The sequence below is a fragment of the Culicoides brevitarsis genome, chromosome 3, assembly GCF_036172545.1.
Source record: "Culicoides brevitarsis isolate CSIRO-B50_1 chromosome 3, AGI_CSIRO_Cbre_v1, whole genome shotgun sequence".
Classification (NCBI taxonomy): domain Eukaryota; kingdom Metazoa; phylum Arthropoda; class Insecta; order Diptera; family Ceratopogonidae; genus Culicoides; species Culicoides brevitarsis.
The window spans coordinates 6,031,292-6,055,752 of NC_087087.1; the positions used below are offsets into that span (position 1 = coordinate 6,031,292).

The 24,461-nt window shown below is 23.7% G+C and overlaps 1 protein-coding gene across 5 annotated transcripts in view; it reads right to left on the reverse strand.

Moving 5' to 3' along the window:
* LOC134833046 (protein roadkill) overlaps positions 1-24,461 on the reverse strand; it is an 84,744-nt gene that overhangs the window by 29,500 nt on the left and 30,783 nt on the right. For 4 of the 5 annotated variants that reach the window (XM_063847206.1, XM_063847208.1, XM_063847204.1 and 1 more), the window contains exon 1: positions 10,778-11,925. The exons of the other annotated variant lie outside the window; for it this stretch is intronic. In XM_063847206.1, coding sequence (XP_063703276.1) covers positions 10,778-10,791 — 14 coding nt within the window. In that variant the 5' untranslated portion in view covers positions 10,792-11,925. Of the gene's footprint in view, positions 1-10,777; positions 11,926-24,461 lie in introns of those variants that run through there. 5 annotated transcript variants of the gene reach the window in all.

The following is a 24,461-nucleotide window of genomic DNA, read 5'->3' on the forward strand; positions in this document are numbered from 1 at the left end:
TAATAACAACAAAAATGATCTTTTTCCTTTTTTTTTCGCTCTCTCTCTCTCTCGCTCTCGAAAGAATTATTTTTTTTTATTTGTCTTTGAACAGAACAAAAAAAAAAATTGAAATGCAGTAGGACCCAGACTGACTGCTGGTTAGTTGTTTGTTATTGTTTACACGTATGTGGTCTCTTTTGCCATCGTTGGTGGCTTAGTTCAACTAAATACCAACAAAGTAGTTCGATCAATTGATTTATTGATGATTTATTTGGGCAGATTATCAGTTTGTTGCGTTTTTTGATTTACTTGCAGAGAAGAAAAGAGAGAAAAATCTTAAAAGTTACGCAGAATAAAAATAAAGTAGAAGAAAGAAAGTTTTCCAGACAGAATAGATTAACATAAATTTGTAAAATGCTAGTTTTCCGTGTCTTATTACCGAAGTATTGTCTGTTCGTCTCGTAAATTTCTATAAGAAAAACTTCTCTTCGTTGTAAAAAAATTTTGTTTCACAGAAAAAAATTTTTTAAAAGGTTTTCAAGAAAATATTTTTTTATTTAATTTATTTTTTTTTCTGGTTTTTATTACTAAATTATATTCAATTTATAAAAAAATTATTTTAAAATTTATAAAAAATCAAATTTAATTTAAAAATCAAAAACAATATTTTTTAATCAAATTATTAAGTATATTTCATTAAAAATTTTTTAAAATTATTTTTTTAATTTTTTAAAAATTCTTTTAGATTTTTTAAATAAAGAAAATTTATAAATAAAATATTTTTTTTTATTTTTAAAATTTTTAAATGATTTAATAAAAATTTAAATTAAAACAATTCAATTAATAAAAAAAATTTTTTTTTTATTTTTAGAGATTTTTTTCTAAAAAGTAGTAACAAAAAAATGATAAAATAATTTTTTTATATATTAGAATGAAAAAATTATTTAAAATAAAAAATTAAATTAATTAATTAAATAAATCATAATTTAATTTATTTTATTTTTTTTTTAAATTAAATTAGGTAGGTATTTAATTTTTAATTTTTTAATTTTAATTTTAATAGAAAAAAATATTCAAAAATAATTATTTTAATTTAATTTTTTATTTATTTTTTTAATTTAATTTAATTTTATTTTTTAATTAAATTTCTTATAATTCTTTAAAATTTTTGATAAAAAAAAAAATTTTAAAAAAAAATTAAATGAAAAAAAAAAAATTTTAAAAAAATATACAATTTTTTTTATAAAACTTTTCTTCTGCGAAACAAAAAATTTCTTCAACCAAGTAAATAACGCAAGCAACATCAACTCGTTCAATTTGCACGATATAATAATTTAAATAAAAGATTCTCTAATAATCGCATAGAAACTTTATCGTTTATTTACCGACAACGCAAGTAAACCGAAACAAAATCAGGGGGGAACGTAACTTAAACCCCAATAAAAGTGAGGTAAATGAGAATTAACTGTGTATCAAAACATGCGGCGGCGGCAAAGAAAAAAGTTTTTAAGAACAAATAAAAGTAATTTTCCTCATAGAATATCAAAAGTTGATTTTTCTTCATTTTCTTTCTTTAAGTCCATTCGCTAAATGTTCAATTTAACGAAAATTTATGAGAATCCCCCCATTCTCGTGTGTAATGATTACTTAATTATTCATCTGAGCCCCATTTTTATTTTTTAAACTTTTTCTGCTCTCGCCGGTAAACTTTCTACGAATGGCTTGCGGATTTATCATTTTTTTTTTCAAAAGGAGAACGAGCGACGTTTCTGCAATGCAGAAAGACGACAATTTTATTTACATTCAATCTGTATGGAAATTTTGTTCTTCTTTTTATTTTAACATTTCTTTTTAATATCGCAGAAAAAATGTGTCTCTCTCACTCTATTTTGTGATTTTTTTTTTGTTTTTTCTTGTTCAAGCGTTGGAAAGACGATGAGAAGTCGAAAAAAAAGTTGAAGAGTAGAGAGTGAGACACAAATTGCGTTTTATGTATATTTTTTGGCACACAATATAATCTTTATCATCCACCCTTCGTTCTTTGCTCCGAATCGTATCGCAACGTTTTGAATGTTTCTTGATATGGTTTGGTCTGTGTTGTAACTTGCGAAGGGGAAAGAGAACATTTTGTCATTTTTTTCATGATTTTTATTGAGGGGAATTTTATTTGGAATAAATAAATGACAATTTGTTCATTTTTTTCTTTCGTAAAAATTTTTTGTCATGAAAAATGAAAAAAAAATATAAATAAAAATATTTAAAATTAATAAAATAAAAAATAAAAATAAAATCAATAAAATAATTTTTTTTTAAATATTTAATTCATAAAATTAATTTAATTAAATATTTTAATTATTTAAAATATTTTTTCATTGAAAATAATTTTTTAATTAAAAAAAATAAAAGTAAATAAATTAACAAATAAAAAATTAAATTAATTAATTTAAAATTTTATTTTAAAAATTTTCTGAATTTTTATTATTTTTTAAAAATTTTTTTTTAAAAAAAAAAAATTAAAAATAATTTATAAAAAATTTTATTAATTTAAAAAAAATAATTTTAATTATTTATTATTTATTTATTTTTTTTTTTATTTAATGAAAAAAATTAATTTTTATTTTTTTTTTTAATTTTATTTTAATTTAATTTTTGAATTTAATTAAATAAAATTTTTATTATTTTTTTAATAGTTTATTTATTTTTTTTTTATTTTTATTTTATTAAAAATATTTTTTTTAATTTTTATATAAATAAAAAAAAATATTTTTTATAAAAATAAAATTTTTAATAAAAACTTTTAACTTTTGGTAAAATTTCATATAAACTCAATTCAACATAATCCTAAAAAAATTCGACTTTCCCAAAAAACCAAAGAAAATTTATGATTCTACGCACAACTTTGAATAACAAAACACATAAAAGGTGCAAAACATCCATGGAAACCTTTTTTGATGTGAACAAAAATGGGGCGAAAGTATAATCAAGAACCTTCTCTTTCAATCTCTCGCATCTTCACATAATAATGCGGGGGGACCCGAAACACGAATTATACATTTATTTAGATCAATGATTTTCCACAAAAAAGCAAGAGAAAGAGAGAAGAACGACTGACATGACATTAAAATAGGTAAATTTCTGTAGATATTTTTGGCACCCTCCTTTTATTTATTTCCAAAAGACACTCTCCGAACGTGTTATCATTTTATTACGTATTTTGTCGTCTTCTTATTTTATGTATTCCAAAACACAACAACGACAATAAAAAAAAGTTGAAAAGGGCGAAGAACGCTATTTAGTTGAAAATTCAAGCAACACGTTCCTTGCTTCGTTGAAGGAAATAATGAAATAGAAGCAGCTGTTGTACGAAACGACGACTCCCCATTAAATGAGAGCAACGAGTCGAGTCAAGGAGTAAAATAAAAAGAGAAGGAACGAAATCGAATTCATTTATCATTATTTCCCGTGTTTTTTCTGCTGGTTGGTAAGTGTATTGTACACAATTTTTGTCAAGCACTTTCTTTCCCCTTTTTTCTTTCATTTTTGTTTTATTTTTGTATTTTTTTACCGCATTTCGGAGAAAAAGTGCGGTTATATGAATTTTTGGCGGGAAAATTTGGAAAATGTGCATTGGGTAAAAAATTTTTAAATTTTAAATGTGCATTGGGATCTTTTTAAATTTAAAGGTAAGAATAATTTCAAGCAAAAAAAATTTTTTAGCTGAGAATTTTTAATTTTTTAAATTATTCTAATTTTCTAATTATTTTTTTTTTCAGGGTCATAAAAGTCAAAAACTCCTGAGACAAAATTTGAAACGAAAAAAAAAAAAAAATTTTGGAGTTAATCTAAACCAAGCAAAAAATATTTCAATTAATTCAAACCAAGCAAAATTTCTTTAAATTTTTTTTTCAGAATGTGCACTGGGATTTGAAAAAATTTGCAATGGGCTGAAAATTTTAAACAAATTCTTACTAAAAATTCTAAATATGCATTGGGCTATATTAAAATTTCGTAAAAAATTATTTCCTTTTAAAATTTGCTTTAAGCAGACATTTCAAAATACGCACTGGGATTTAAAAGATTATGCAATGGGCTGCAAATTTTAAACAAATTCTTACTCGAAAATTCTAAATATGCATTGGGCTACATTAAAATTTCATAAAAATATATTTTCTTTTGAAATTTGCTTTAAGGCAGACATTTCATAATGTGCACTGGGTCACAAAAAATCGAAAAATCCGCTTAAATCTTATTCCCTAAACGACAACTTTCAACATTTATTTTTTAATGTGTCGCATTTGTGCCGCAGACACTATTATTATTGCGATCTGCATTCAAGTCTGCTTTCCTTGCTGCTTTTTTACTCATAAGACGGATAAATATAATAATAATTCTATATTTTTTTTTTGTATTTTTACCTTGAGGGCATTTCTATGACGAGACTTCTATGGAAGTTGTCCAATCGTGAAATTACACGCCACGCCGCCGTGAAAAATGATTGACAAAACATAATGGAAAAAAAAGTTTATGATAGATCGAAAAATTCGTGTAATTAAATGGAATGAATGGACAAGGTCTGTTCTTTGTTCGCGATTTCAAGTTAGGAGAAAAATATAGATAAAAATAACGCACAAAAAAAAGTTTACGCAGCTGCCCTATTTTTCATCGCTCGCGGTTGTATTTTCTTCAATGATGATGATGATCCAAACGTCTTCTTTTCCTCTTCGCTATTGTCAGAGTTTGAGATAAGAAGAAAAAAAAGAAGATTGATGAAAGCATGTGTGCTCTCGAAATATGAATTCCCGTAAATTTTTGGGTAAGAATACAAAGGGGACGAAAAGTTGGGGACCCAAAATCAACATTTAACGAACGTTAACGGTCACACATTTAATGTATTCTTCTTACGCTCTCTTGACTTGTTCTTGTTGTTTTTTTTATTTAGATACAACAAAACACAAGCAAGCAAATCTGTTAAAGAGGTTATTGATCTCCATACGAGGCGAGGCGAGTACGACGACAAATAAATGCCGAACTGAGCAAATATAATACGAAACGAGCGAAGAATCCGTATGATTATTAAAATAAATATCAAATGGAGAACAAAAATGGTTAAAAGAGGGTTATCGTGCTGTGTGTGTTGAATCATGCCCATGTGCAAAAAAAAAAGTTCTTGATACTCTTTGTTCGAGTCCCTCTATCTTTATCACGCTTAATGCCTTAATAGTTTATGCCATTTATTTATTAGCGAGTCGGAGAGTGGAAAAGTAACGGGCAACTTATTGCGGATAAATTTTTGGCAAAATTAACTGTATCGTAAATGAGACTGTTACGTGTTGATTTAATTGGGGACAGAGGTGTGGCGAATATGTAAAAGGATAAAAATAAAATAAAATTTTTCCCAAAGGAAAATATTAATATTTTTTTTCATAAAATAAAAATTTTTTCACGGAAGAAATTTTAATTGAGAAATTTTTTATAACTCAAAATAAAAATTATTTTTTTAAATAAATAAAAAATAATTATTTAATTAATAAATAAAAAAATTAAATTAATTTTAAATAAAATTATTAATTAAAAAAATATTTAAAAATTAATTTAAATAAAAATTTTTAAAATAATTAATTTTTTGGAGTCAAAAAAAATCCAAAAAATTCCCTTAAAATTGATTTTTTTAAGGCTGAAATTATTAAAAAAAAAATTTAAAAAAAAATATCAAAATATTTAAAATAAAATTTAAGCGTAAATTTTGACCGTTTATAGTTGAAATATTTTTTGTTTAATTTTTTTAATTATTTAATTTTAATTTTTTTAAAAATTTAATTTAATTTATTTAATTTTTTTTTTAATAATTTTTATTAATTATTAATTTCATAATTATTATTTTATTATTATTATTAGTATTTTTTTATTTTTTTTTATAATTTTTATTTTCTGTCATTTCTCATTAAATTTAATAATTTTTAAAATAATTTCGTTTAAGAACGAAATTTTAAATTTTTTATATAAGAAAAAATTATTTATCTAAAAATCATTTTCGCTCTAATTTTGAACAAAAATTCATTAAAACTCAAATTTTCCTAAATTCATGTAAACAACAAACATTTACATTCTGTTCAAAGTTCATTAGTTCGTTGCCATTGCTCTATTATTCGACACACCAAGCACTAATTAGCCTGCTTATTATTTAAATTTCTCCTCCATTCTCCATCTGTTGTCGCTTTGCTGCGGAAAAATGATGAATCATAGGTCAAAAATGCCTGTCATCAGCACAAAAATCACACTTTTTCGACATGCGAGAGAATTTTCTGTGTATGCATTTAAAATTATTCATTAATTTGATTGCTGCTCTTGTTGCGATGCAATTCAATACAAATGCAATCAAAATACAAATTTTTGTGTTTCTACCGAAAGGTATTGTTATCGCGCAACAGAAGCAGTCACCAAGAGGATGTGAGTGATGTGAGGAACATGAATTCAGCTGACGTCATTAAATGGATAAAAAAATTGCTGAACTAACATCCCGTCAGTACAATACTTTTTTTTCGTCAAATCTGTTCAGGCTGTGCGTCAATTGCACCTGATGTGCAACAAACAGACATTTCTCAATTTGATTTACAAATCGCACAAAATTTGCCGTTGTTGCTCGCTTCTAAATATTGTTTATTTATTTTATGAGCATTGACACAGAAAAAACATGCATGAAATTGTGGCATTTAATTAGCACGGGCGCCTCATCAATTGTCGCCGTTTATGAAATAGCGTCACATTTTTAAGGTTGACCATTAAAAAATTATTTTTTTTTTTAAATAATAAAATTATTTTTTAATTTGCATAAATGTTAAAATTTTTAATTATTTTTTTTTATAAAATAATTAAAAATATAATTTTAAATTATTTATTTAATTCATGGAAATTTAATAATTTTTATTTAAAAATATTTTTTTATTTAAAATTTTAAAAAAAATTTTTTTTATTAATGCCTGTCATCAGCACAAAAATCACACTTTTTTTTTTTCAGAAAATAAATTTTAATTATTTTTTTTTTAAATAAAAAAATATTTTTAAATTAAAATTATTAAATTTTCACGAATTAAATAAATAATTTAAAATATTTTTTAAATAATTTAATTAAAAAAAAAATTAATTTTAATTAATTAAAAAAATATTAAAAATTAATTAATAATTATTATATTTTTAAATAAAAAAAAATTTTTTTAATAATTTTTTTTATAAAATATTTTTAAAAATAAATTTTAAAATAATTAAATATTTTTTAAAATAAAAATTATAAAATTTTTGAATATTAAAATTTTTTTATTTTTTTTTATTAAAATAATTTTTTTTTAAATTATAAAAATATTTTTTAAAATAAAATTTTTTAAAAAAATATTTTTTTAAATAATTAAAAAAATTATTAAAAAATAAATTTTATTATTTAATTAATTTAAAATTAATAAAATTATTTTTGAATTAAATAAAATTAATTTTTTAAATTTAATTTAATTTCTTTAAAATTAAAAAAAATAAATAATTAAATTTTTCAATAATTTCATTAAAAATGTGTCACTTTTGTACTCCACACATCAGAGTAGCTTTAAAACAAATCTCGTTACAAACATAAAATATGTTCAAAAGATTAATTTTGTGTTCTCATTTTCTAATTTTATAATCTTATTTTCTACTCTACGTAGAAAAAATATACATTTTTTTTAACATGAATACAAATACCTTCTTAATACGTGACTACACAAAAATTATCTCATTCTCACCATCATCATCATCATTTTTTTTTTTTTTGTTATATTTATTTACTACTGCTGATCCAAAAAGTATTCCAGACTGATTTGATAGATTTAGACATATTTCTTCTCTCTTTCTCGCGCATATACGAAAAATTCTCTGTTAATAATAAATGATTCTCAAAATAAATATATATCTCAAGCATCATCGAGCTGAGTGACTTACTTAACGTTTTAGATTTAATTTTTTCTTGTTTCAGTTTCTTCTACTTCGAGGCGAGAAAAAATCTGTTTCTTTTATTTGTTGGTTGGAAAGAAAACAAGACAAGACAAGATTTATTCAAATAACTCTCGAATATCTTTAAATTTTTGTGTTCGAATGTACAAAAGTGTGATGGAATAGATTTTTTTCTAGGTTAAATTTTGCGTCTCTCTTTTTTGAAAATTTTTTTTTGTGTCGAGAATGAAGATAAAATTTCATGAATAAAAAATTTGTGTACAAAAAAGATTTAGGACAATCAAGAAATTTAGGACGCTAACCTAATTTAACAGATGGATTTGTCAAAAATAATTTAATCACATTTTTTTTGCAGAATGACTCAGAAAAAAAAACTCGTAGGTTATCAAATTATATCAGTCTATTGTAATAAATTTTATTTGTATACCGACAACAATCCAGACAGAGTGTCGAAGTACATTCGAAACTCGAGAGAGAGAGCTCGATAAATATTTAATGTACTTTGGTATATCGTAATAATAATGTGCAACAAACAATTGCATGAAACACGCGCGGCGCTGCTTGTTATATATATTTATGACTTTTGTGAAATTTTTCAATACACGAGCAATTTTCTATACAATTCGAGTAGAGAGAAAGACAGAGAGAGAACTCGAGAGAATGGAAGACTCTTATCATAAATATTGAATTAATCCTTTGGTAACTAAAATACAGTTACACGAGTCTTTGAAACACATGGAAAAAAATTACCAAGTTTACTTTAGAAACGATCAATCAATACATGTGTCCCGTTTCAGGGACAAACTAGATTTTTTTTATCGTTTTCCGCGCTACATGTGCGCCAAATGACCTCTAATGATGATGTATATTTATTTATTAGAGAGTCGTAAAACTATTGAAGAATTTAGGTTTCTATGAAAATTTGTCGTTCAAGAATTCAATGAGATTTTTTCTGTATTCAAAGATTTTTTAAAGATTGTCTTTATTAATTTTGTGGAGCACAAGTATTCTTTCGAGGTACATCGATTTCGTTTTAAAATTAACATTAATCTAATCAATACAATCAATATAACATTTTCGTCAAAAAAAATTACACAAGACATCATATACTTCTACTTTGATGCTTCTTTTATTGAAGCTTTTGTTTAAGAGCTTCATCTGACATTTTTCACTGTCGAAGGTTGAAATGAAACCTTTTTTGACGAAACCTTTTTTTTTTAAAGTTATTTTTTATTTCACGTTCATTGTTTTGGTCACATAATTATTGGGATAGTTGTTGCTTTGGCTTTCAGCAATGGCATCATTGTGTCAGCCGTGCCACTTCAGTATATGATTCTCAAGAAGTGGCTTTTAGAAAGTTACTTCTGTATTCACCAAAAAGGACAGTTGGATCAATTTGTTCGTCAATTCGTTCAAATTTGATAAATCTTCCTTGATTGGATTCTTCAAGCAATTTCAGGATTGTAATTGAAGCAAAATAGAAGTTTTTTGAAAGCTTTCAGGCTATCTGAAGATTCAATGAAGTCATTTTGAATCTTCAAATAGGCTGAAAGCTTTCAATGTTAAAAAAATAGCTTCAATTACAATCCTGAAATTCTTAAAGAATCCAATCAAGGTAGGAAGGAAGATTTATGAAATTCAAACGAATTGACGAACAAATTGATCCAACTGAATTTCTTCATACAGAAGTTGCTTTCCTAAAGATATAGTAAAGGAAGACTTGAAGATAATCAAAAGTTGAAGTAAAAACTTTTAATCATAACCTCAAATATTTTTAATCGATTTTTGATATTTTAAGCAATTTTTCTCAACTATTTCAGTAAAAATTTTAAGAGCAAAAGTAAAGCTTAAATTTTAAAAATCGATTTAAAATATTTAAGAATAAATTTAAAAGTTTCCAAAGCAATTTGATTCTTTTTGATTCAATCTTTAGAGCTCTATATATAAGATGTTATGATTAGTTAGTAATCAAGTCCCTTTAATTAATGTCATTTATTGTATAAATTTAAGTCCTGGTTAAATAAATATTGTATTGTATCAAATTTTAGAAACCTTGAAAGATTTCTAAATAACTATGAAATCATTTCAGCTCCGTCTTAATTCAACTTCGTTTCACTTTTTGAACCTTGTTCTTTGTTTTCATTGCTTTAAATTAATAGTTATCACAAGCCTCTTACAAATTGGACTTTTCGTGATAGCTTCTTAAAAAGAAATTCATATTTTTTGTTACTGAATTTATTTTTTAATAGTTTCCAAAATTTTTACTATTTTTTTTTCAAAGTAACTTTTGACACATTTTCACTTAAAAAAAATTAAAACATTACTTTTCTACTTTTTTCTTCGTATAATCATGTTTTAAAAAATTGTTTTGATTTCTTCAAAAAAAAAAACATGAACTTATCACTTTTTAAAAATAATAATAAACTCATTCACATTATGTATAAATATTAAAGATAGCTATATGTATAAGAAGCATATGTTCCTAATATGACAGATGTTTTTAATTTTATGACGTTTCTAGGTTATTTGCTGTCGTCGTAGGTAAGTATCGTCGACGTTGGTCGTTTCTTTTTAAAACTTAAAAAAAAAATGTATTCTCCACGGGCATTCTTCACACGAATAAAAATGTAACCAGTTGAGTAGCAAAGGTGCATTTAAAGGTGACAATTTATTATTATTTATTTTAAATTTCTTGTAAATGTTATTATTATTGTTTCAAATTAAAATTAACGTTCATTGTTTCTTTTTTTTTGTATAAATAACTTTTTTTTTTAATGTATAAATTTTTAGACACGTTTGTTGCTTTTTTTTTGAAACGTACCTGGCTAGAGCCATCCGCACATGTGATAATCCGTTGAGAGGTAAAGCCAGAGTATCCACGGTGGCAGGTTTATTTAAATTCACCGTGTCACAAAAAAATACTGGATGCTTTTTGTTAGAAATTTTGAAGCTGTTTTTGGGACCTTTTATCACTTGAAAATGGTTCCCTTTTTAATTTTTCAAATTTTTTTTTCTAAACACTTTTTTATCATATATTTTTTTTTATTTTGTATCGAATTGATTGTTAAACTTTTTTTTTATAAACTTTGTAATGTAATTAAATCCCAAGTACAAGACACTGAGCACGCGATTAATGAAATGTTGCAAGGTTCTTCCGGATTAGAACATACACTACTCTATTCTCTCTATGTATGTATATAGCGTGTACGGTGTATACGATGTATAGCTGTATGTCGTATATCTCACGGTTATAGCTCTTTTATATATTTTATATTGTACCAAGATCAAATTATACAGTTTTACGTGCTATTACAGGTATATGATTAACCTTCGCTTTTTTTTCAAGATTTTTTTTTTTTTTTTTTTTTGTATTAACGTTCTGTTGTCATTTCAACCCTTTTCAAATCCTTCACTTTAGTAAATAATTTTTTTTTTGTTGATTGATAAGGAGAATTTTTCTTTTTCCAAATTTTTGTTTTCAACACTGTTTCTTCTTTTTTTTGTATAAATTATTATTCCTTTTGCCTTGATGGCTTTTTTTTCGTATGTTTTGTTTTAAACGACGATCACTAGCAAGGAGCGAGTCAAGGTTGACTTCTCTATATGTATGTTGGTTGTGTTGTATTGTTGTTTGTTGGTGACTTTTGAAAATCCTTGAACTATGGAACAGAACACACTTGGTCACTTTACTCTGCTTTCCCTTTTTTGTTTGCTATTTAATTATTTTTTGTATCCAATTTATTTTTTTTTATTTGTATATTTTGGGGGTATACTCCTCGTGTACGTTTTTTATTTCAAGAAAATTATTTTTAAATTTTTGAAATTATTTAGAATTAAAAAACCGATTTGTCGAAATGATTCCGATTTTTTCCCGATTTTTAAAAACTGTTGTTATTTATTTTTTTTATGATTTTTTTGTTGAATTAAAAATAAAATAATCATACACGAATTGTAATATTGTAAAGAACAAACGATACGCGCTGAATGCTAGCGAACGAATGAACTAAAGTAGCATGATTCAACTGACTCAGAGTCCAAAATAATACTATTTCGAATGGTTTTACTGTTGCCGATTCATGTGTATGGGTGTGTACGTGTCTATACGATATACATAGCTAAACAAGTGAAAATCGAGAGAATTGAGAGAATTGTCTCTCTCGTTCTCTCATGATTTTTTTTTGTTTTCAATGATATTCGAATTGAATGTCTTTGTGTTAGTGCAAAACTTGAAATCTATTGAGAGAGAGAGAGTGAGAGAGAGAGAAACTCTCTCACAAACACATATAAATTTCCATTGAACTTTGATTAAATTTTTCGTGTATTAAAGCAGGGGGAGATTCAGGTTATATAAACCTTAAAAAGCTATGCGCCACTCTCGCGTACTCTAATTTTGTTATTCTATTAAACATACTTTTTGTTACTACTATTCATCCATACTCGTATATGGCTATACAGGTATGTCTGTACGTGTATGTAAGACACTTTCCATCTGATGATAAAATATCAGCCTCACACCAAAAACAAAAAAAAAAGAAAATGTTACACACACACACGTACAGCCCATACATACCCGTACAGAGCATACCGTGTACAGCAAAAAACCGCATACGTAATGTTAAATTGTTGTCGACATATCTAAAATATCACCATATTGCCAAAGTGAGAATTTAATAATCTCCGTACAGATATACGTAGTTGTGTAGCCTGTACGACGCAACAACTATACTTCTGACGATTTAGGGTCACGCATTAATATTTTATGTCAATTTTACTGTATACTTTTATTTCCTTGTACTCCTCATGTTCTTTTTTTTTATCAATTATTATTCACATCCTCAAAGTAATTTAATGAAAAATAATTGAAATTGAATTTAACGCAACAAGTTGTCCGCTCGTTCATCAATTATCACGTTAATTAAGGACAATTAAAAATTATGTCGAGGTTCAACTCGAAAAAATAAATAAATATAAAAAACGAGCGACATTTAATGTGAAAGTGTGATATGACTCGAAAAAAAAAGAAAACTAAAAAGTGAAACAATTTTATTCCAATTTGTATTATATGTAAATTTCATTCAATTTCATCAACATAACTTTTATGTTAAATTTTAATGCTCTCTTTTTTTTATTTTTTTTTTTCGTTAAATAGCAACATTAAGAAACTCAAATAAAACTTTTAACAAACAAAGATCAATTTGCGAGATAAAAGGTTTCCATAATTTGACGGCTGGTTGCTTTACCATGAAAAAAAGTGTTAAATGGCAAAAATTACGTTAAATTTTGTAAATGTAACCAATTTGGGTACTACTTTTGTTTTTTTTTTTATTTAAAGAGAGAAGATGATGAAAAAAATGGAAAATTTTATTTTATTTAAAATATCACTCGATTTCACCTTTTCATAACATATAACATGTATAAGAGCTAATAATCATGAATAAATATAAATAAAACAACGAAAATTGAAAGGCGAGCAATACTTCGTCGTCGTCGGCGCGGCATAAAATTGAGCCATTCACTTTTCCCTTTTTTATTATAATTTTTTTCGAGTTTTGTAAATTATTGCCAAAGTGTCATCATAACTTTTTGTAGGCGTTTGAATAATTTTATTTTGGTAATTTTTAAAATAATTTTGAAAATTTTCTTTTTTTGCATTAAAGGGACTTTCTCTCATAATTTTCTTTCTAATCTTTTATCAATAAACTTTTTATTTTACTTTTTCGTGATTATTTTGAAAGTAATTGTGAGTGAGAGTAAATATAAATCACGTGTAGCTCTGTATTTATGTAGATAACGTGAAATTTTGAACGCGATCATTTCCTATTTTCACCAACTGCATTGAGCAATGTTGCAATAGAAAATCGCGAGTAATTGCTGTTTCTTGTTGTTTTTGTTGTTGATAACTTTCTGGAGATATTTAATGGAGTTTGAGGAAATCAAAAAGTGAAATTGTGAAAATTGGAAATTTTTTATTGATTTTAATTTGAACAAAATTAAACGTATTTAAATTGAAAAAAATAATAAAAAATAAAATTAAAAAAAAAAAAAAAAAAAAATTAAAATTTAAAAATAAAGAAAATAAATATTAATTAATTTTAATAAAAATTTAAATTAAATTTAATTAATTAATTTTTCTATTTTTATAATTTTTCATAGAATTAATTAATTTTTTTTTTAATTTTGAGGTTATTTGAATCTATTGATCAATTTATTTATTTTTTTCTTAATAAAAAAATAATAAAAATAAAAATTTTAACTTTTCTTTGTATTTTTTTTAATTAATTAAATTTATTTCAAATTTTTTATTACTAATTTTCATTTATGAGGTTATCTTTTATATTAAAAGAAAAATAAAATTTAAAAAAATAAAAAAAAAAAAAATTTTTTTAAAAATAATTTTTTTTATTATTTAAATTAAATTAAAAATTAATTAATTAAAAAAAATAAAAAAAAAAATAAGAAAAAAATTAATTTGAAATAATAAAAAAAAAAATTGAAAAATTTTTTTTTTTATTAAATTAAAAAAATTAATTAAAAAAAAATTAAAAAAATAAGAAAAAAAATTAATTTAAAATAATAAATTTAAAAAAAATTTAAATAAGTTTTTTTATTTTTTAAATTAAATTAAATTAAAAAATATAATTATTTTTATTATTAAAAAAATAAATTAAAAAAATTAAAAAAATAAAAAAAAAATTAAAAATTATTTTTTAAATATTTAAATTAATTAAAAATTAAATTATTAAAAAAAATCAATTAAAAAAAATAAATAAATTTAATTTAAATTTTAATGATTCATTTTTATTAGTTTGAGGTTATGTTTTGTATTATTAAAAGCATTTATTTATTTTTTTATAAATTTAATTATATTAAAACAAAAATTATTCAAATTTATCAACCTTTGGTAAATTTATTAAAAGATTTGTATGAAAATCATAAATTATTCAAAAATTGTACAAAAAAATTTTTTCTCATAATTTTGAGGTTAGGTTTTTATAACCACGTGCTTAAGATCTTCAACATTTTTAAACTGATCAATACTGAAGAATTTTTTAATACAAATTTTTTGACGTAAGAATTTTTTTTTTAAAATTCTTTTCTAAATTTTTTTTTTTTTCTTCTATTTTTAGGGATTTTAAAAATCTGACAACTTTAAGATTTTTTTTATAATAAAAGATCAAGTAAAAAAAAAACATTTAACCGGCAAATGTCATCAATAAAACTCCATCAATTTGGCATTATTCCAAACAATAATCCAAACCAAGCAAAATATTGATTCAAGCAACATTTTAAAAACTTCTTCCGTGAAAGGCACTAAACGTATTGCAGACTGTCACAATAACAAAGAAACGTGGCTTCTCGTGAAGTTTAAGCCATATAATCATCTTATTTGGAGAAATTTTTCTTCTTCTACCCACTGCGATTTCTCTCTCTTTCTTTTTTTTCTGCTGCTGCCTTTCATCTTATGTCACAAAACAATTACATATCAAGAGCCAACAATAAAGCAACAAGAAACGACACAAGCGTCGTTCATCTGCATTTTTGACGCACATTTACACCATATTTGTAGCTATTAGCGTACGTTCAAATTGAGTGATTGCATGAAATGAAATATAAAGTTGCTCAGGCTTTCTCTTTTATTCACAATTTAATGTATAGTACCATCTCACCCGTACCCCGATTTGCTGTACGAAGCTATACAGAGACACTTTATTTATAGTAATTTTTTTTTTTTAGTGAAAATTGAATGATCAACTTTCATGATTATGTAGACTTTTACAATTACAATTTTACACACTTAGCTGCTGTACCGTGCAAATTGATTTTTGTACGAAAAAAGCGCTTTTTTCTGCATCATTCGGGTCTCTTCACTACAATTGGAGAAATGGGGAAAAAATCCGAAAGTACTTTCTTCGATACGTAAAAAAAAATATTTTTGTGAAAGCACAATTCAAACTATTCCGATATACATATATTCGTTCATTATGGTGAAAAGAGTGATCTCTCTTCGTCGTAGCCGCCGACATTACATAATTCGATACTTTTCACTTTGTACTTGCCATGCGTGTCGTTTAACTGCAAAAATTGTCATTATATATCACTCCAAGTCCCACAAAAAAAAATAAAAATATGAAAGTAAAATTGCAACGAAACTAATTTTGCAACACTTTTTATTAAATATTGCGAATAAAATTTGAAAACGTGAGATAATCTCAATAAATCATAGAACAAAAAATATTTTTGGAATTCCTTGCATAAATTTTAATTTAATTGTTTTCGGGCCTACGCAAACTAATTCTTAACGACTCCTATGGTTTTTGTCTCCTTAACAAAAAAAAATATTAAAAGCAAACAATGATAATTCAAAATAAATGTTTTTTAATGAGAGGAACACCTGATGGTTGAGTAATTGAATTGTTTTTAGCCGATCAGGTACTTTGACATATTATTAATATTTTAGCGAGTCATTCTGAGTTATGTCTGAGATTATGTCATTACGATAGGTCTTAAGTAAGTTTGGATTGGATAAGAGTTGAAATGCTTCCTTGTTATGGATTCAATTGTAAGTAATTGTATAAGGAAGATGAACAGATTTTGTTTTGATGGATAATATGCTAATATGGTTCAATTTAAATTAATGAATAATTTTCAAGAATTTTTATGTTTATTAATTTTTAAGCTTAAGAATATTTTCAACGCTAACTCTTTTAAATAAAAAAATTTTAAATATTTAAAAAAAATTATTTTATTAATTAAACATTAAAAAAAAAATTTAAGGAATTAATTAAAAAAAAAATAATTTAATTAAAGATAATTTTTATATAATAAATTAAGAAAATAATTAATTTTATTTTTTTTCCTAAATTTATTTTTTTTATAAAAAAAAATATTTAATTTATTTTCTTCGATCAAAACAAATATTCAATCAAAATAAACTTTCAAAATAAAAATTACGGATTTTTTTACGTATTTTAACATTTTTCAAGCTTAAGATTCATTAGTTAAACTAAAAAAAAAATTTCAGTCTCTTCAAAAATTAATTTTTATTAAAAATTGAAAATTTGCTGAACTTCTTAAATTTTTTTAAAACCAATTTCAGGTCTTCTTTATGAATTCATAGTTTTAAAAGCTGGCCTAACTTTTATATAACAAGGCATTTTAATCATTTTCAAAGTGATTTTATAAAATTAATGAACAAATTTAATTAAAAATTTAAAAACTGAGAGGTTTTGGATTTTCTAAATGTAAGTTAGGCCAAATTTAGTTTTACTTTTTTTTTCAAAGAATTTTAATTCTTGAATCTACAAAGAATCAGATTTTATACAAAATTCTTTATTTAAAAATTTTCCTTAATTTATCAACAAATTTTAGAAGCCTTTAAAATATATTTTTTTCTAATTTTTAAAAATTCTATTAAAAATCACGCAAATAAGATTAAAAGCTTAAAATGAATTAATTCAAAGAAAAATTTCCCAAAAAAAAATTAAAACAATTTTTCAGGATTTCTTCAAAACAAAAAAATCCTCGCCTATTGAAAATTTTCACATAACGATCTCGTTAATCCCGCAACAAATTCATTCATATATTCTGTCATCATCTTTCATCCATCCATCCATCCATGGAATGAGACACAGTTGCACACAAAAGCGACAGAAACAAAAAAAAAATATCAATTTGGAACAAGAGGCAATTAATAATAATGACATCTTTTACTACTAACTGCTACTCGCTCCGCTCCATACACATATTGATTACTCTCTACGTGCGTGCTGCTGCGTATAAACTGGCCTAATTTTTCGTGTACAAACAAAAAGACGGCATTAAGCAATTTTTTTTTCAACATATTGCATTACTTACTCGCGTCGTCGTGAAATATTCGAACGAAAAGAAAAGAAAAAAAAAGAGTTAGCAATTATTATTAAAAAGTGCGTAACCACGTGGTTCATTGCATAATTAGCTTAAACTCACGTAGCAAACCTCGTTGTTGAGCGATTAAATGTTGTCGCGTGATATGATATGTGAAAGCAGGCGAGCGGGCGGTAAATGTCAACAACGCGGCGCGATATATAAACAAATCAATTCAAGAGTTTGTGAAAAAAAAAAATTGAATTGATTACTATCATTGACTCCTCTTCGACAACTCCGACATGCACTCCATTTATCTCTCGATTTTATTATTTTATCGTGTCATGGCTTTTCCATTCCAATCAAGTGCCATTCATACATTTTTTTTCTCACATATACGTTCGATCAAGCGAACAACGTGAGATGATAATATGACTCTTTTGAAGATGATTTTTAATGAAATTTGGTTTAAAAATTTTTTTTAGAACTATTTGATAAAAATAAAAAAAAATTATTTTAAAAAAAATTCAGAAATATTTTCTTATTTTAGAAATTTAATTTTATTATCTCAATTTTTTTTAATTAAATTTAATAATCTTTTAAATAAAATAAATTTAATTAATTTTATTATTTTACATTAAAAAAATTTTAAAGAATTAATTTAAAAATAAATTAAATTAATTATTTAATTAATAAAAAAAATGTTTTCAAACAAATAAAAAATAAATTTAATTAAAAAAAAATAATTTTTAAAATATCATTTAATTCAATTATTTATTTTTTTTTAATTATTAATTTTTTTTCTATATATATTTTTTAATAAAATTAATTGATTAAATTATTTTTTTTAACTTAATAATTTTTATTTAATTAATTTTTTCTTTGAAAATTTGATTCAAAAAAATTTAATAATTTTCATTTAAATATTAGATTAAAATTTAATTTAAAAAAAAATTAATAAATTTAATTTAAATATTAGATTAAAATTTAATTTATTATTATTTAAAATTATTTAAGTAATTTAATTAATCAAATTTTATTTTAAAATTATATTATTTTTTTTTAATTTTTAAATAAATTTATTAAATAATTTTTTAATTGAAAAAATTAAAATTAATCAATTTTTATAAATTATAAAATTTTTAAATTTAATTATTTAATAATTTCTTTAATAAATTTATTTTTTTCTGAATTAAATAAAGAAGAATAAAATTTTAATTATTTTTATTTTAATTAATTATTAAATTTTTTTCTAAAACTATTTTAAAATTTATATTTTTTAAAATTCTTTTTTTTCTTATTTTTTACTTTTTAGTACCTTTTTTCGATAAAACTCCAATAAAAAAATTTTTTGATACATCAATTTCGAGCTTCATCTCTGTCTCTCGCACCGAATGAATGAATAAATAAATAAATACATTCAAAAAAGCAAAAAAAGGTTTTAATCTTGCGACCAAAGTTGTAGTTGTCGACAGTCAATGAAATCCATGACCCACATGTTCAATGTCCTTTTTGCGTTGAATATGGTGCGGATATTTTTTAAAGTTGTTTATATTGATACATTTTGTCTCATAAACTATTTAAAAAAAAGTCGTGAAGACACGAATTGCTTTAGAAATGTCAGCAGATCTCATTTCTCGTAAAATGGCAAAAAAATGAAACAATGCAGAGACAAAAAAAAGAAAGCAAGTACCACAACAATAAAAATTTCCGAAAAAAAAAAATCAATTTCTCTTTTTTTTTTGTTGTTTAAATGTTGCAACAACGAAAAAAAAATAAACTACGAAGATACACTTTCAAAATAAAACAATGCATCTTACAAGAGATCATTCATAAGCTGCATTTAAATTCGATTCGAACGACACACAAATAATAAACATTTCACTACTTTAGTTTTTTTTTTCGTAAAATAAATAAGTGACGGGGTACTTTATGGATTGCCATACGAACTCCATACACAAAGTTGATATTTTGAAATTTTTTTTTTATGTATAATAAATGTAAAATGTTGTTTTGTAAATCGATTTCACCTCGTTGATCGTGACATATTGAAATCAACATAGCGCAATCTTTGCTACTCGCTCGATTAAAATCATTCATAATTTTTTTTAACACAAAATTTATGCTTTTTCGTGACCGATCAGCGCGTCTCTTAACGTCAGCAGAAGAAGAAAAGAAGGGAAATTTCGACTCGACGTCGATTAAACAGTTGAAAAATTGTATTACGTGACTTTAAAGGTTATGACTTTTCTCTTTGCTCCATACGTCATGTATGAATTGCAAAAAACAATAAAATATCGTGTGGAAGTGAGCAAACACTCGCGATCGCGATTACACGATGATCATTGTGGAATTAATATTAATACTTATAATAAATATATTTGCAAAAGTGATGAAAGAAAGCATGAAAGTGAAAAATTATGAATGTGAGATTTCATGCAGGCGATAAAATAACTTTTTATTTTATTTTGAATTTAAGTTGTAATTTAGAGCAGTTTCGTGATTGAAAGTTTAAAGTTTTTTTCAGTGAATTTTGAATTAAAAGTTTGAAAAGAAAAATATTTGGAAAAGTTTTTTTTATCATTTAAGATTTTTAAATCAAGAAAAAAATTTAATATTAATTTTTTTTAATTTTAATATTTTTTAATTTTTTTTATAAGTTTATTTAAATACCAATTTTTTAATTTTTTTTTTTTTTTTTTAATTAATGAAATTTCGATCTCGAATTTGCTTTTTTCATAAAAATATTTTTTTATTAAAGTAATGTTTATTTTGAAAAGAATGTTGGTTAAAACTTATTTTTGAAACTATTTAAGAATAATTTCAATTTAATTTTAAGTTTTTTGAACAAAATTTCAACTGAGTCGAGAACGATTAAAATTTCGATCTCGAATTCAAATTTTTTTAAGTTTATTTTTACGAACGAATATCTTTTTACATTTGAAGTTTAAGTTTGACTTTCAGAAAAAAAAATCTCCAATATCCAATTAAAATTTCAGGAAAAAAATTTCAAATAAATCGAGATCGTTTAAAATTTTAAAAAGAATTTCGATCTCGAATCACAAATTTTTTAATTTTTTTTTTAAGATTTTTTACGAATGAAGAAAATTTTTTTCTTGCATTTGATTTTAAGAATTTTTTGTTCAAAAAAAAAAATAAAATAAAAAATTTTAACCAAATCGAAAACCAAAAATTTCGATCTCGAATTGATTTTTTTTAAATTAATTAAAATTTAAAATTTACCTTTTGCTAAACGATTTTTAAATTCTTTCATTCAAACTTTCAGGACAAAAATTTCAATGGAGTCGAGATCGTTTAAAAATTCGATCTCGACCTTATCTAATTCTTTATAACTTTTCACTTTCAGCTCTTCCTCTTATAATATACAGCAACTTTCTTACAACAATAAGTTCATTAAAATCCAATAAAGCCTTCCAAAGTTGTACATACCTCTGTAAAGAAAAAAAAGAAAAAGAGAAAATTAGCTAAATTGTCATAAATCTAAAAACAAACAAATATCTAACAAAAATACTTAAAACCTAACAACAATAGTAATAATCAGTTTATCTCCCACGAAATTCATAAAAAAACCAATAAATCACTCCGTTGACATTTTAATCACAAAAAATTAAGATAACCATCCTTTCACTCAAGTCCAGCTCAAAATTAGACCAATTTGCGAAAAAAAAAATATTTTATGTTATTTCAGCAGACATTATTTCAACATCTTCACGAAAAAAAAGAGAAAAAAAAAGTTTGCACCCATTTAATACTTAATAATAAGCATTTTTGTTCACACACAAACCAACGAAAACTTATATATTTATTTCGTAAGAACCTGAACATTTACACAGACACTTTTTTTCTTTATATAAAATGGTGATATAAGAAGTATGTCGTGGCATGACAGTACACCTAAAAATTGAATAAATGTATCTATGCGAAAAAAAAATATAATAATAAAATAATATATTGTGTGTGAATTGATCTGAATAAATAGAGCAAGTAATAATAACGACCGAAAAAAAAAATTTTAAAACGAGTCAAGTTACTCAATTATTATTAATGTACTCGTGAATTGTTTAATTTTTGGTGTCCCATAATTTTTTTTTTTATTTTTACAAAAAAAAAAAAAAAAAAAAAAAATAAGGGTCTACTGAACTTTTAATTAATTGCATTAAATTGTGCATTCATTTTTTTTTTTTTTTTTTTTAATTTTTATTATGCATATTATAGACTTGTAAATCAATTTAAAATATTTTATTGAATTATATGCCATTATTTTTTTTTATTTATTAAAAAAAAATAATAAAAAAAAATATCGAAAGTGTAGGTAGTTCATTACTACATTGTGCAGTTTCACTCATAATTCACAGCGCGCGTTTTAACATAATTTGAGGGAAACTTTCGAGAGTTGCTGAATAGAGACGCGCGATGTTGTAATAATATCTAGTACTTCATTTTCAACTTTAACTTTCTGTTTTCTTTTCACCGCTTGAACAATGTGCATTTCTTTCGGTACTTTCCTCTGCGTATTTCTCGTACAGCGAAAAAAAAAATAAACATTTATCTTTATATAATAATCATAAAATAATAATAAACTTGCCGCGTGCGAAATAGACGATTTTCTTTTTATTTCATTTTTTTTTAAATTGCAAAAAAAAAAATGAAATAAAAAATATTACATCGCCGGTTTTGTTGAAAGTATATTAATTTCACTTTATACTGCGCACACTTTCTTGCTTCTTGTATTCAATTTTTCAATTCAAAACCAATAATTATATCGATTTTAAAATGTTGTTAATGGAGATTATCATCTCGCTGTGTAGAAAACAACGAAAAAACTGCACAAAAGTGCAGTAACACGAAATTTCTTTAATGATGATTTGGATGAATGAATGGATGGAAGTGAAAGGGGAAGATGTTTGTTGTCAATGCGAGGCATCAAGGAAAGGAGAAAACCGGCAGATGTTGTTGTGATGAGGAAAAGTTATGGTGAAACTCTCGGTTTGTTGAAAGAAATTGGTGTAAAGTAAAAGGCAGGAAGAGAAAAGAGATCAATGTGAGAGATTTTTTGTGTGAGGAGAAATTGGCGGTCGAGAAATCGATGGAAAAAGGCGGATTTGATGAAAATTTTTAAAATATTTTTTTTGTTGAAGTTTTTATCAAATTCGTTTCCATGATTTCTCGTTCGCCAATTTCTTTTAAAATTTTTAGAAGAAGCACATTGATCTCTTTTATTTTCCTGTCTTTTTTTATAAATTTCTTTTTATTTTCACAAACTAAAATTTTTTAAAGTTTTCTTTTTTTTGTACTTATTTATTTTCACAAACTAATTTTTTTTAAATTATTTTTTTTACATTTTATTCTAATTATTTTTTTTTTTTTTTATTTAAATTTTATTTTTATTTTTTTTAAATTATTTTTTTTATTCTACCTAGTCAATTTTTTTTTTAAATTATTTTTTTTTTTTAATATAATTTTTTTTAATTTTATTTAATTTAATTTTTTAAGTTTTTAAAAAAAAATTTTTAAAATTATGATTTTTTACGTAAATTTTAATTAAATTTTAATATTTAAATAATTTTTTTTTCAGAAATAAAATTTTTAAAGCTTTTTTTTTTAATTTTATATTACTAATTTTTAATTTATTTTTTAATTTTATAATTTTAAATGAATTTTAAATTTTTAAGAAATTTTTTTTTATTTTCACAAATTAATTTTTTTTTATAATTTTTTTTGAATTATTTTCTTTATATTTTTTTTTAAATAATTTTTTTATTTTTTTTAGATTTTTATTTTGTGAAAATAAAAATAAATTTATAAAAATCGCATTTTAATAATTTAATTTAATTTCATGAAAAAAAGGTCAAATTATGGAAAATTTCTTAAAAATTTTGACCTTCTTTGAATCAATTAAATTTCAATAGAACTAAAAAAAAATATTTTTACAATTAATCATTTTCTCTGAATCCTTAATCTAACCTCTTTCGGAAGGTCATAAAAATTTTTCCTCATAACCTCGTCGCCACTTTTCATATAAATAAAAATTCGTCGCGTTAAGCAAACACTCCGAAAATTGAACATAAATTATACTCAAAACAATAATTTTCTATGCTAATTTCATAATAATCGTAAAATGCTATGACAAATTACTAACATTGCTTCTACTACTACAGCATTTACTACCGAACGTTCCGAAAACATTTTCGGGGACAATTCCATTAAAACAATTAACTATGGTCATTATGATTGAAACGAACAAAAATGAGAGTAAGTTGAACCAATTTTTTTTTGTATTTCTTTTGTACACGATTTGTACCGAAAACTTTTGTTCCGAAAAGGTTTTACCTTTTCATGCATAATTATGTGGGCTTATTACTGTCAACCCACTCTCCAAAGCGTCGCATGTACAGACTTGGCAAAAGTGCGTGCGACAAGGTGTGTCACAGAAACCAAAACAAACTACCAGTCGTCGACATTTGTTGAATGCGAGCAAACGAGGAAGGACTCCGTTATTTATTAATTTTAATTATGCCGCGTGTTAAAAACTAACGGAAATAGATTGACGACTACGATGACCTCATAAACTTTGTTTAACAAGGTTCATCGAAATAGGTCGTTAATTGCTCGAACAACACAAGAGGCTTCAGGGACTGAAC